At 44.5% G+C, this 15,057-nt stretch overlaps 1 protein-coding gene across 3 annotated transcripts in view; it reads right to left on the reverse strand.

Annotated features, from left to right (window-relative positions):
• Positions 1–15,057, reverse strand: part of LOC135376064 (proton myo-inositol cotransporter-like) — a 173,648-nt gene that overhangs the window by 112,950 nt on the left and 45,641 nt on the right. For all 3 annotated transcript variants that reach the window (XR_010417519.1, XR_010417518.1, XM_064608656.1), the window contains exon 3: positions 3,406–3,611. Coding sequence is in view for 1 of the 3 variants with exons in the window: in XM_064608656.1 (XP_064464726.1) it covers positions 3,406–3,611 (206 nt within the window). In the remaining 2 variants the exon portion in view is untranslated. The remainder of the gene's footprint in view (positions 1–3,405; positions 3,612–15,057) is intronic.

Here is a 15,057-nt window from a genome sequence, read left to right on the forward strand (position 1 = left end):
ATCAGGTGTAGCTTTCAGAGAGTCATAAATGGAGCAGGACAAGCCATTCAGAGATTTATTACACTGCTATGCACAAATAGGAACTCAGCAGTGTTAGAAAAATGCCCCTATTCTTCACCAAACCAGAAACTGTGGACTGCAGAATGGCAAAATTGTTGTTGATTTGCTTATGCGTCAGTTTGTTCCCATCCACCAGTTGTGGCAACATCACCTTTTCGAGCAGTGTCAACACTGCGTTTTCTGCCACAGTCCGTCATGTTCCAAACTTCACATCACACACACACACACAATGAACACATACGTCATGTCACCAACTCGAGAACTGGGAAACGCGTGCTTGGAGTGCAAAATCAGGCAGGAACTAAGAAGCTACCTCGCCTATGCCACTACGTGCTACGCATTTCCGCCTAACATTCTAATAAGCAGCAAGCAACATCCCCAGCGTCATTGACATGACAAAATGGCAGGATCTGACATACGGAAACCCACAACCAGGTGTCTGTTCTGTACTATAAGCAGTATCCTAGAATTTTTTTGTTTACTGTATATCAGAAAAATACACGGTGCATGTCTAGTTTAGCGGCGCCACTCGATTTCGAACTTCTAATCTACATACCTGGATGGGATTTTGCATGGTGCATCGTAATCCAGAATAATCAAGCGGCGGTCGGTTCCACAAATTTCTCCAGAGATCAGTTTCCCCTGGAAAGTTTCGGCAGCGGCGACCATGTCATCTCCATGCGCCTATTGTTTACCTATGACAGCTTACGCACACCTTGCACTCTTCCCAGCATGCCTTTCGCCTGTTCGTTGCTAAGACGCACAGCAACTCCGCTATCGGACGACAGTCGGCCTCCTCCTCACGCAATTGCTCCGCGCCAAAATTAGCACTGTCTTCTGTCAGCACAGTCTCGAACAACTGCGGGGGGGGGGGGGGCTACCGCCCCCTTCCCGGACCCCCCCCCCCCCGCGTGTAATATGTACTGACCTGGCCTAACCCAACCTCACTATACTTCGTTTAGTGAGGGAAACCAAGCTCTATGGCTGATGCGTAGGAGTACCACAAATGATACCCGTCGAGATCTAGTGCTTTCATTGTGCATTCTTGGCAACGAGCGAGAGGGAACAGGCGAAATGCATGCTGGGAAGAGTGCGAGGTGTGCGTAAGCTGTCATAGGTAAACAATGGGCGCATGGAGATGACATGGTCGCCGCTGCCGAAACTTTCCAGGGGAAACTGATCTCTGGAGAAATTTGTGGAACCGACCGCCGCTTGATTATTCTGGATTACGATGCACCATGCAAAATCCCATCCAGGTATGTAGATTAGAAGTTCGAAATCGAGTGGCGCCGCTAAACTAGACATGCACCAAATACACCATTGGGTCTATAGGAATTCAGTCAGGACCGCAGTTTTCTTTCACTATAAGCAAAGTTTTACTACAAGCGGAGTTACTGTAACGAGGTTCTACTGTAATTTCTTCTCATGTGCCACAAAACGAGCTGCACATACAGTATATTATGAACATAAAGAAAAGAATGTGCAAAAAAAGAAACAAAAGGCTGCCTCAGAAGCAGCTGGACTCTGCCTTTCATTTGTGTGCATTCAATATGTGCCCACACAGTACTTAGTTAATAAATAGGCAATGGCTAGTCTCTTTCCACATGAGGAACAGAGAGAGGAATGAGAGGAATTGACATCATTACATGTTCAACGTGTTTTACCTCTGAGAGCCTGTGAAGTACAAGTGAATATGTTTATGCAAAGTAACTCATTTTCCTTTCTAGTTAAATAAATGTTACCTGCAGTAACCAACATTTATTCGAGTGAACACGCGAATCATTATAAATTACGCCTCATCAGATGAAACATGAGGCACGTCGTCCGATGTCCTGTGTAAAAGGAAAGCCAGCCTCCACAGCCTAAGAGCAGAGTACGCGGCCGACTCCATTACCTCCACCTTCTAATGTGGCTGCTTTCAAGCATGTGAGCCAGTCGAAGCATCCGAATAGATTTTGTTACTCAGACTGTTTACCACTGTGTGAGCGTGTTTTTCTAGGGGATGCGTTTTGGGCGGATTTTCATCCTGTTGTGAAAACTCGGCTTAAATGTGTCACTTATCTCACTCTCGACAAGAAAAACTGTGTGTCTGCATATTTGTGTGCCATTCCCAAGAATGTCTAAGAAAGAGGGCTGCAAAATTCTAACTCGGCGCTAGCCATCCGTAGGTGGAGCATAGCAGTTCCAGCTCACCTGCTGTGTGCTGCATCATCTAGGATTTTTCATCCCAATTCTGTGCAGCATCTCCCGCCCGCCTGTCACCCTTTCCCTTCCAGTCACTATAATGGAGTCAAGATTCTGCTCTCGACACGTCACTCCTGCTGCCACTCACTGTAGCATGATGCCAGGTGCCCCAGCTTCGTGTACCAGGGATGCTAAGAACAAAAACCCATGTAGCTAAATATTTGGAAATTGTAGGCAAAACATGTGGTATGCGTAGGCAAGAAGAAGAGACCAAAGAGCATGTCGTACTGAAATGTAGGGTATTCAACCAGTGCAAGGGGATGTGCCCATATGGGAAACATTGGGCCTTCGATAACACAAAATACTATGAGTAGGGCCCGGGACTTTATGCAAATGCATATTTTTTGCCCTGCACCTGCACCCCACAATATCTTCAAAATGTACTAAACAAAAACGAGGAAAAGATCAGTCCCTTTAAACGAGCCACTTACTGATTTTGAGATTACAGTTGTATTGTGTAGATACCATATGCAAAATTTCATCTTGCCAGTTCATGATACTTTTTGAAAGAAACAAGAGAACCGCATGTTGACATCCGGTTTGACATTCAGCTTGAGCTACCACACCTCGGAGGTCGTCACCGGGGCCGAGATAAACATGATTTTTTACCTCTGTTTTGTTGCGAACACTTGACTGCATGACAAAAGAAAAAAGGAAGCTGCTACAAATTACAAAAGTGCTGCCTATAAAATTCATTTTAAATAACTGGAGTTTATTGTTTTGCAGTGATTATCACATACTGCAGTCATACATCTGCAACAAACTGGTTTCGCTAACGGCTTCATTGGATTAAAATGTGACAAGTAAATTATTCTCTTAAAGCCTGTCATTAAAGGCATTACTTCTTTCCAACCTTGTGGCAACACTCGATGTTCTCTGCTGTTGCAAGGCCACTCTACTTTGCATGTTTTCTGTATGGAAGCATGCTCACAATACACAGGCCATGCACGTCCGCCAAGTCGACAGTCCATCCTTTCCGATTCATGTTTCGAGCGCATTACTCATCCACCATCTGTTGTATCATTATTTAAATTCCTTGCAAAGTACTGCATTATTTTAAGTGAAACTTTTGCACACATGTATTGGTAATAAGTGTTTTACCTTCTTCATTTTGATGATCCAGACTAGATGCCTTCATGGCTTCAAATTCCTGCTCAATATCAGCAGTAGCACCTCGAAACTTGCGAAGAACCACCATGGCTTCCTGATAATTGCCTTTACTAGCAAGCCACCGAGGAGATTCTGGCATCCCAAGAAACGCTACAAACTGGATAATTGCAGGAACACCAGCAAGGCCGAGCATATACCTGCAAACAAGAACTCGATAAGAGGGAACACTTGAACTTGAAGAAATCAGTTCTGCATAGTTTTGCCGATTTTGTCATATGTCATAGCATGATTTTTATGGGTACTAATGAGTACTCTGCAGGCTCATCGTCATTGACCATGGAGAAAGGAAACTCAAGAAGTACCTTTGTTGTGGGATACTCTTGTTCACCACGCGATTGCACACATGACCAACACTAACGAAAAACAAACTCTGATCGCTTAAACAACATGATGTAACAATTAACAGTCTACCAATCATGACTGTGCTTTTTGCAACCATAGCCATGGAGACAAGCCCACTAGCACCCGTATGGGCAGCCACTGGTAACCATAGAAAGCCTGTGTTTGAAATTGTCTGTGGTGGTTAGCTCATATCCTGACTTTATGGTATGTCTACGTGCGACGGAGTGAGTTGAGGCATTAAGCAGGCCTTCTGCATCTACATAAACAACAGGAATTTGCCGAGGCAGGCTACATTCCGCATCTAGGTGGCATTGGCATGACGCATACAACATGGCTGCCCGTTGGAGGAAAAAGAGTCCGTGGAATGTGTGTCATCCAGAGATCAATCGTGAAGGTTACTCGCATATAATATTTTATAACATTATTACCTGGAATTGGTGCAAGTATATCTCATGTAAAGCGCACTCTCGACTCGTAGCGCAATCATAAACTCGGTAGCGCAGGACTCGACCACATCATTCGAGAAACTGAGTCAATATCCACTCCAGCAAAGTTACCTACAGCAAACAACACGCAGCAGTACTTCAAACCTCAGCACAGTCCCGTTACAAAATAATGGAAGAGTCTTCACTCTACTCAAGAAGCGTAATGGCAAAAGGGCAAGGGTGCAGGCCAGCTGGTACATGGTGAAAAAATTTGGAACCCGAGAAAGGGACAGAGGAGGGACGAGGGAGGGACAGACGAGGGACGAGGGGAGAACGTGTCGTGTCGTCCCTCCTCTGTCCCTTTCTCGGGTTCCAAATTTTTTCAAGAAGCGTGCGGTGCGCCAGCGACCTTCTCAGTCATGATAGGCCTGAGCAAACCTTGGCACACCAGCAGACATAGCTATTGCTACACCATTTCAGAACATTTTACGGGGACAGGCTGCTCGCTGTGTTGATTTAACTTGCACATAAGCAAGTTGTTCTGCCTTTGTCAAGGCAGAACAACATGAGCAGCACACAACCAAACAGGAATTCAAATCGAAACCAGATAGAAGTCAAGTGGTGGACAGCAGGGATGTGCAGTAGTTAACTACTTGTAGTTAAACTACTGCATGGTAGTTAACAAGTATTGAGAAATTGCTTGCAAAAATGGTAGTAGTTACAACTACTAGTTAAACTTACTTTTCTGTAGTTAACTACAGTAGTTAGGTTACAGCGGGCTACAACTATACTTCGCATTTCTAAACTTAGCCTTCCGTGTTCTTCACGTCCTTCTTTCTTTGTGCTTATTAGCGACAACTCTGAGAATTTTTCCATCTTGCGCATCACACACATGCACAAAATATCAGCACTGTGCATCTGACGCAGGCAGCAAAAGCTAATTCAGCAGTGTCTTTCAGGGAGAGAAATGCGTAACGCACTCCAATGCTCAACGCAGGTACACAGAGACGCATGCTTTGCCTGGTGCAAGAGCGCGAAGTGAGTGGGTCGAGAAGGGGTTTAGATGGGGAGTCAGGACAGTATCCAACGTGTTGCAACAGGACCGTTGGCTCTCGGAGCATTGGTCAAACAGGTCGAGTTAGGCCGGTTAGACGCAGAATGGAGACATTTGTTGTCAAGTTTGCGTACAGAAATGCTACGGCGCATGTGCAGAAAGTACGTGTTTTGTGTTAATCAGGGTACATAACAACTGAAACACACAGCACATTAAAAAAACTTACTCCCCCTCCGTCGTCAGATTGGAGGCCGTGACTGTATGATTGCATGACATATCACTACATCAGTATTTTATCAGGAGGGACGTGTGCTATGATTGTTCTGAGCACCCACACACTGTTTGTACACCTGAGCGATCACAGATATAACGACACGCACAAAATATCAGAGTAGTTACAAATGTAGTTAAAGAACAACATCCTAGTAGTAGTTGCAAAGTAGTTTTAACTAGTGTTGCTGTAATGTAGTTACACTAGTATTTAAACTATAATTTGATGCAGTAGTTAGTAGTTATAGTGAAACTACTAAAAAAGTAGTTACAGCACATCTCTGGTGGACAGGAAGCAATGGTGGTTTTGACTCGAGCAGCCCACAGTGTCCCCACTCCAATTGGATTGAACTCGTTTTTCAAACACGATTTCGAACAATGCCACTGTTTGGCTTTTCGACAACTGCCATATTTCAACTTTTCATTGTTTCTCGACCATTAAGGAATATGTGACTCACCACTCTTTTAAAATAAACACTTTGTTGTACACCTGCCCCAGAGTTTCTTGTATTAGTTTGTCTCCATTTTTCACATTCATATGTCTACACTTGTTGCCAGCGAGCAATAGTAGATTTTCATAATAGGGTATGTCATTCCTCACATCATTAGTACATGGGTTGTGCCCCAGTGAACCACCCAGCTCATACCAGGACAACTCATACCAAGAAAATTCATGCAGAGACAACTCATAACAGGACAACACATACCAAGACAACCCATACGTAGCAACCCATACGGAAAAAACGTCACAGAATTTCACTTATACTGGAGGAAATGTAAGAATTCCACAAATGACATATAGTACCGAAGCGCACTGAAGGATAGTTAAACCGCAGTACAGTCAAACTCCTTTATAGCGAACACCTTTTTAACGAAAATACCACTACAGCAAATTTTTTTTGCGGTCCCGCTGGAGCCTATAGGTCCAATAATAGCCATCCTTTTTAACGAAAATACCTTTACTGCAAATTTTTTTTTGCTGTCCCCTGAGTTTCGTTGTAAAGGAGTTTGACTGTACAATGATTATTGAAAATTGGAATTTTAAAAAGAAATCAAATCGAAATTGTCCCACATTTTTGTCATCGTGTGGGATACTGGTGAGTTTTTCAGAGTACGCCTGGCTGCTTGCAAGAATAGGACGCTTACACTTCAATGACCTTAATTGTGGCCAGGCCGAGAAGCCGTTCAGGAGAATCAGTTTAGTTTTCCTACCGTTCTACTGAAGTTCTACTAAGTCTGTCTGGCCATCATGAAGAATGGGTTGCTAGTCCCTGGCTGGTGCCTGTTGCACCAGGGCATGGTGAAAACAACGTCTGGAGAAGTGTGCCAATGGACACTTAGCGAATAGTATTGTAATGGGCTGGAGTACAGATATAGCCCATTGATCACATATTCAAAGGATTGTGTTCCATGCGATGACAAAAATGTAGGACATTTTCGATTTGGTTCCTTTAAAAAAAATCCTCATTTCCCATTACAAATGCAGTGAGCTTTAAATATCCTTCAGTGTGCACCAGCAACTGTCACCTGTGGGATTCGTACATTTCCTTCAGTATAAGTCACATCCTGTGACATTTTTATCCTGGTATGGCCTTTCCCGACTTGACTTGAATTTGAATGACACAAAAAAAAGAAAGGGAGCTAGTCCCAGAATCAACACCCTTTTCTCCCCCCCCCCAAAAAAAGGGGGGATTAAGTGTGGTATGAAGACTAAACATTGTAACAGCACACGAGACGAGGACAAACGGAGAACAAAAACACACGATTCGTTGCACTCTCAACTTGAAAAGTTTTAATTTCACATGACACATGTTTATAAAGGTAATTCCTTCTCTCCGCCTCTTCATGTCGATAACAAGGCTAAGGAAGCGATGACAAATATTCAGTATCTTCTGGCAGCAACAAACTAGATGGCCTGCTGATACAGTTGTCTGCAGTTCTTTGTACACAGTAGGCTTCTAAAATTTCTCCTTTTGTTTGTGTGTTTGCTTTGTGTAAAATTGTTGTATTCTCAAAGACGGGAATACATCCGCATTCTTTACAGTGCATCGCTAAATGTCCCAATGGAGTACCTTTTAAGGCTGCTGAGTGCTCGAATAACCTGATGTTTATTAATCTTCCCGTTTGCTCAATATATTGTTTTCCGCAATCGAAAGGAATGTTGTAGGCTACATCGTTGGTGCATGAAACCCACTTGTTTCTATGAGCCGTTTTGCAGGCATTCTCTCTTGCATGAGGCTGGTTGACCCTACGGCACACTAACTTGTTTGGGGCTGATAGCACTATAGGAATGCGAAACCTTTGGGCTGTTTTCTTTATGTTGCGGGAAATGGTATGGACATATGGAATAAGCACAGGCTTTCCATTATGTCTTCTTTCTAAGGATTCTTTCTGACTGCCTTCTCTCGCCGCATACCTGCCAACTTGGGAACATCCGAATTAGGGAGATTTCAAAAGCAGGGCGGGGGGATGTTTGTTGGCAAATGGACTTGCTATGCGATATAGAAGAAAGCTGATGTTGGGAGGCTTTTATGTGCATATGTAACAGGGGCACGCTTGACTCCAGCAGACTCACCAGGCACAAGTTCTGCAGCAACAGACTTTACCCTCTCCAAGAAACTATCTGGGTCTCTGCCTGTGACGAGGCCATGTCACTTTCTCAAAAGAACGTGAAGACACGAAACTATGTCCCTGTTCTCTTCACCATACTCAATTGCCCTCAGATTCAGCACTACTCGTTCAGACTGCCTCAGTAACGTGGCTGAACTTCAAAAGCCCATCTGGACTTCCCAGGAGAGCTACATAGTAGATGTTGAACAGTTAGTTAACTAGTCATTAAAAAAGTAGTTTGCAAAATACATCACAACCATCAGTTACAGTTGTACATCGCCGTCGTCAGTTACGTGAACAGCGAATGCAAACACTTTCCGTTCAGCGCGCTTATCATGAGCTCTTGTGCGCGGGTTCGAGCACACATGTACAGCTCAATGTGGGGAGTTGGTAACACGGAGGAGAAGGGCCCGCAATATCGTAGTCCGGTCCTTGTCTCGATTTTGGAAAAACTGATGTAGCTAGTACACTTTGTCTTTGCGTTGAAAGGTACTGTAAAGCAGTAGACAAGCATGATATGCCGGTGATGTGACTAGAGACTTTGTTGCTTCTAAACACCATATGTGGAACCATACGACTGAGAACGCGGTTGTCATGAAAGATGCGGCGTAGTGGAGCGGTGCGACGCCTGGTGTCAAACAATCCCCTGTACAGCAGGCAACACTGAAAATTGGTATTACACACTATGACATCGGAACTTCGTTATTTTAGTAACCATATTATTAGTTTTCCTGTTTACCTGTGCATTCTGAAACCCCTGTTAACAGTTTAACCTGTTAACCCCTGTTTTTGCGAAGTGACCCAGTGCTGGCCGCTGTTCGATGGGGGCTCTCTCTACTTCTCTGCTGCGCCTGTGCGCTCCTTTTGTTCGCGGCCTCTTTCGAACAAACTCTCTCTGTGAACCTCTGTGAACAAACAAGTCCCAACGCTGTCTGGCTTCTTGAACGTCTGACACATTTTTTTCAACGGCTGAGCATTTCATTTCAGTTCGCTTATCCGTTTATCCTCTGATGTGGATCGTTGTGTGGACTGCAGGGGCGGATTTTATGGTGGATTGTTATGTTGGGCCCAGTGTTATACGCATGCAATGTGGTTGCCGCTGTATATGTCAGAAGTACGGATTCATTTCGAATACCTAGTACAGCGTTGCCCGTAATCTTTAATTGTAATTTTCTAATTAACTGCACCATCGATTGGAATAAAACTTGCACAGTTTTTGTCCTGGTGGCTTGGACTATCGAATAACCACACTAAATGACATTTGATTGGTGCTGCTTTACAGTACCTTTAACGTGGTTCTTGTGCTCCCCCGATGTAACGTGGGTAACAACAGTGTCGGGCCACCCTCCACACCTCCACACGGAATGCTGATGTTGCAGTCATAAACAGTGCAGAACACATGGTGCCCTTTCCTAGATGCGATCACGCGTCCCAATTCAGTTGTCTATTGCTTCAGAAACACGTGCAGATACTTGTTTAGCTTACACAGAGCCGTGATCTGCAATATGCAAGGCAGAAACACGGCAAAGGCACCCTTGTCGCCCGAAAACACGGACGAAATGCGCGAAAACTAGAAGCGCTAGAACTAGAATAGAAAGCGGCAGCGATACCGATGGCAATCAGGCTCGTATGGGATTGACGTTTATGTCTGTATGGCCAGACAAAAAACAGGTGTTCTAGATATAGAGGGGGAAACTGCATCTTCCGGGAGATTTGCTTCTCGATCATACAATCATACAAACCGGTCTGAATCCGGGAGTCTCCCGGGTGAATCGGGGAGACTTGGCAGGTATGCTCTAGGTGATTCTTCTCGGTGATTTTCTGCCCTATTTCAGCTAGGAGGTTATGGGGATAGCCCGCCTCTGTGAGTTTCTTAGCCTGTTGTGTGAAGCTGTCTTCTATCCTATGTTTGCATACTTCTTAACAGCTGTAATCATGAAAGATTCAGCAATGTCTCTTTTAATAAGTTTCGAATGTCAAGACAGAAAAGGAAGTGGCTTTTTACTGATCTAGGAAGGTAAGACGAGCAGACTTTTCCCACTTCTAGATGGATGGACATGTCTAAATATTGTAAGGTGTTTTCCTTGGGGGACTCATATGTGAACTGCAGGCAACCACCTTCATTGTGGAAAACTTTTACTATAGAGGCTTCAGACATGTTGGACTGACATGGAGTTGCAACCGCCTTATAGAAAATAAGATAATCGTCTACATACCGAAAAACTCTATACCCTCTGGACAACTCTAAAGCCTCATTGAGTTTTACATCACAAGCCCCAAGATAGATGTCACTGAGGATAGGCGTCACTTAGGGCCTATGCAAATCCCGTTTTTTTTAAACAACGAAATTTTCCCCTCCTTGTATCACTGTTGCAGAGAAATACAGCCCAAGTAGTTCCATAAAAGATTGGAACGGCATGGCTGTGGTATTTTGGAACCTGACAACACCTTCGTTCTCGATGAGTCCTTGTACTGTAGCAAGCAGTCTACTCTAGAGAATGGTGTAGTACAGGTCCACCACATCCACTGACATCATCTGGAAGCCTTCCCACGGGTCCTCTTGGAAGTGCTGCACCAAGGTCTTGGAGTTCTTTATTCTGAAAGGGTCTTTAATGTTCAACTTACTAAGCTCCTTGGGAAGAAAGGTGGACAACCATCTCTGCCATGTGTCTCTTTCAGACACAATGGCTCTGAATAGGATCTCTTCTTTATGTGTTTTGGCCGTGAAGAACATCTGGACTAACCTCCTTGGTACTTTTCTTACACCTCTCTTGAGTCAAGGCGGCACAATTCTTCAGTGATCTGCACCGTTCTTTTATGCACATCTGCTTCAACTTTTGGATCTACTTTCACAAAGCTCTTAACTAGTGCTGCATTCTTCTTCGTTTCGTATGGTTCCCTTAGCAAGATAGCAAAGCCTCCCTCTTTATCAGCTGTAACTAGTTTGAGTCTCTATTGAAGCAAAACTGAACCACACAATTCAGTTTCTTTCCTCTTTGTGGGCCCACATGGGGATGCCCACATAGGATAGAAGACAGCTTCGCACAACAAGTTAAACTCACAGAGGTGCGCTATCCCCATAACTTCCTAGCTGAAATAGGTGAGAAAATCATCAAGAAGATGTTAGGCAGTCAGAAAGAATCCTTAGAAAGAAGACATAATAGAAACCCTGGGTTATCCAGTACATCCATGCCATCTCCCACAACATAAAGAAAATGGCCCAGAGATTTGGCATTCCTATAGCTCCCTCAGCCCCAAACAAGTTAGTGCACCTGTGCTGCACGGTCAACCAGCCTCAAGCAAGAGAGTACGCCTGCAAAACGGCTCATGGAAACAAGTGGGTTTCATGCACCAACAATGTAGTCTACAACATTCCTTTCGATTGCGGAAAACAATATATTGGGCAAACGGGAAAATGGATAAACATCAGGTTACGCGAGCACTCAGCAGCCTTAAAAGGTACCCCATCGGGACATTTAGCGATGCACTGTAAAGGATTCGGATGTAATCCCAGCTTTGAGAATACAACAATTTTACACAAAGCAAACACACAAACAGGAAGAGAAATTTTAGAAGTATTGTATATACAACTGTACTGTACTACTGTATATACTACTGTACTACTGTACAGTATATACAACTGTACTACTGTACAGTATATACAACTGTACTACTGTACAGTATATACAACTGTACTACTGTACAGTATATACAGCTGTACTAGTACTGTATATACAAAGCTGCAGGTAACTGTATCAGCAGGCCGTCTATATTTTTGCTGCAGAAGAGATTTAATATTTGTCATCGCTTCCTTAGCGTTGTTATCTACAGGAAAAAGTGGAGAGAAGGAATTCTACTACGTTTATAAGTATGTGTCATGTCAAAATAAAACTTCTCAAGTTCCGAGTGCAGCGAATCGTGTGTCTCCGTTCTCCCTTTGTCCTTGTCTCGTGCGCTGTTATGATGTTTAATCTTAGTACGTACGAACTACCCCAGTTCAGAACTGCTGTGAAGTGTGGTATGAGTTTCCGCAGTATGAGTGGCCTCGGTATGAGTGGCCTCGGTATGAGTGGCCTCGGTATGAGTTGCCGTGGTATGAGTTGCCGCGGTATGAGTTGCCGCGGTATGAGTGGCCGCGGTATGAGTGGCCTCGGTATGAGTGGCCTCGGTATGAGTTGTCTTGTATGAGTTGTGCCCCACTGCAGACAGTGCAGTGTGGTGTGCAAAGTCTGGGCAAGTCATGACACAACACAGGTGAGATCAGGTGGAACAAGTTGGGCCAACATTGCTCCTTAATGAAGGAAAGCTGTGGAACTTTGGGGTCACACTAAGCAAAGGAGTCGAGGCTGCTTTCAAATTCCCTGGCTTTTCCATGTTTTCACTGACCATTTCAAACGAATTGCCTGACCAAAACAAAAGGGAACTTTGTGCCTGCTCCTACGTTTTGACACACAGCACTCATAAGACAGATTATTTATTGAATTATTATTATTTTTTATTCCATGTTGGCGCCGCAAGACAGCTGTGGCTATGAGTGGTGTGCATATGTGGACAGATGAAGAGAGGACAGCAGGAAGGAGTGGGGGACATGGGGGGTTAGTATACGTCCTGGGCTGACTTCAGTGGAAGCTGTGTCAACATTCGTCTGGAAAGTCTGGAAAACCCAGGGAAAACCTCAGACAGCACAGTCGGTAGTAGGATTCGAACCACCACCTCCCAGTCTTCAGCACGATCTTGGCTACCACCGAGCGGGACGTAGTGATGCAAAACTATCGATAGTCATATGAAACTCAAACTATCGATAGTAAGAACACTATCGATAGTTGACTGCTGATAGTACGAAAACTATTGATAGTACTATCGACAGTATACTATATCGATAGTCGGCTATCGGGAAACTATCAGGGAGCAGATAAAAATAGAAAAGGAAAATGCCTCACTCTTATACAAGTTTTACAATACAACTCAGAGCAGCTTCCCCTCTGATGCTGACATTGAGCTTCTCATGCCGCTCAAACCAACAGCGAGGTCACGTGATACTCTCTGCAATCGACTGACTGGCATAGCAGTCTCATGAGTGCGTACGACTTTATGATGAGTATCTTCTTTCGCTGGTTGCAGTGCATCATTCATACATTACAGCTAAATTTACGGAAAGAACATGTGATTCTGTTTTTGTTGTTACTGTGCCAGTGCGAAAACGAGTGCGGGAATGAAATACATTTCTCCAAGTTTTTTTTTTTTTCCTGCAATAGGGGAACCTCCTACTGTGCCTTACTTATGGCCTTAGCTAGCTAGCTAGCGGGGATGGAGACCCAGGGCCCGAGCCTCTTCAGGGGCCCACCCGCCCCGCACGCACGAGGAGACATGAGGAGGGGGCCCAGGCAAGACTCGTCTGGAGTCATCCCCGGGACTCGTAATTTCTCTCGCCGGCCCTGTTAGTGAGGCTACCCTAGTTTTCTGCCTCTGAGCCTGTCATTTTGGCGAACTGTTACTCGCGATTCGCTGCGCATCCTCATGGCACTTATCCGCGATTTTCCCCGACTTGAGCCGCTCTTTGGCAATTTCCCTGACAATCCCGACTTTGCTCTCAGAACATCTGCAACACCATGAATACTGGGATGCAGAAAGTCCAGCTTCATTCATTGTCAGCTCTTGAAGTGCATGTATTCGGCATGCTTGTAATCGTCTTCACTGATGTGCCAAGCTGCCCGGGTACATTTCAAAACAGCATTAATGTTGTTAGAATAGGGCACAATTGATTGTGAAAACTATGAATTTGATATTTATGATGCTAACAATGAAAGGAAGCGCAAAACTACAGCAAGCAGTGTGTTTTGTTAAGTGAAGTGTGTCACTCAGCATTTCACGTTCAGAAATGTACACTATATTGAAGAGCTACCAAGAAGGTAGGTAGAGCACCAACAATACAATCACTTTAGTTTGCTCTAGCTGGTTCAATTGGAATGTGATGTTCTGGTACATCAGCTATTCCCCAGGCGCTCAGTCCATTTTGACCATTCCTGCTCAAGGAAACGTTGCTGCTTATATTAGCTAGACTCTTTCTGCAGCCCAGAAATTATATTGTGTCAAATATGCATATGGTAATGGCGGATGTAATAACATATTCAAATGCGTACTGACCGATGGTTTCTTTCCATCATGGCCAGCTCAGAGATGGATTACATTAGAAATCAATTTCCACAATTTTCCAGTGTTGTCCTGCATAGTTTGTGTGGGAACAAAAAAACAGCCAGCAAAGAGCGAATGGGTTATATGCGGCATACGATGCTCAAAGCAGTAAATATGCAAGATCTCTTACCTGTGAGCCATTATTACAACATTTGGCTATTCAACTCAATTAAATTGAATTCAATTTTCATTTTCATGGTGGCCGTGAACAACCGTAGTCTGGTATAAAATGGTACTGAATACGTAAAACCTCGTTAATTCGGCTCCCGTTAATTCGGAATTTCGGATAATTCGGCTCCTCCAGTTGGTCCCGTCAAAACAACCATGTATTTGACAGGACGCTCTCATTAATTCGTCAAAAAATTGAGCGGGCTCCGCATAATTCAGACTTCGTGGCGGACAATCGGCTGTCACAAACGCGAAAAAGAGCGAGAAAGACTCCCACTGAGATCCCAGCCCGAACATCGGCTGTCGCAAACGCGAAAATGAGCGGCGCAAGCTCCCATCGAGAGAGAGCATCATCCTTGGAGTGGCATCATCCGATCTCCTTCTCTCTCCCTCTCTTATTGCACGTGCGCTGCCCTTCCTCGCGGCTTGTGCACGTGACGTCACGCGCAGCCCTTGCACGCCTTGGAGCCACGTGACATGGGAAAACATGGGAATGCGTCACAGGCGTCTTACTGCGGGCCG

This window comes from Ornithodoros turicata, unplaced genomic scaffold (assembly GCF_037126465.1).
Source record: "Ornithodoros turicata isolate Travis unplaced genomic scaffold, ASM3712646v1 ctg00001007.1, whole genome shotgun sequence".
Classification (NCBI taxonomy): Eukaryota; Metazoa; Arthropoda; class Arachnida; order Ixodida; family Argasidae; genus Ornithodoros; species Ornithodoros turicata.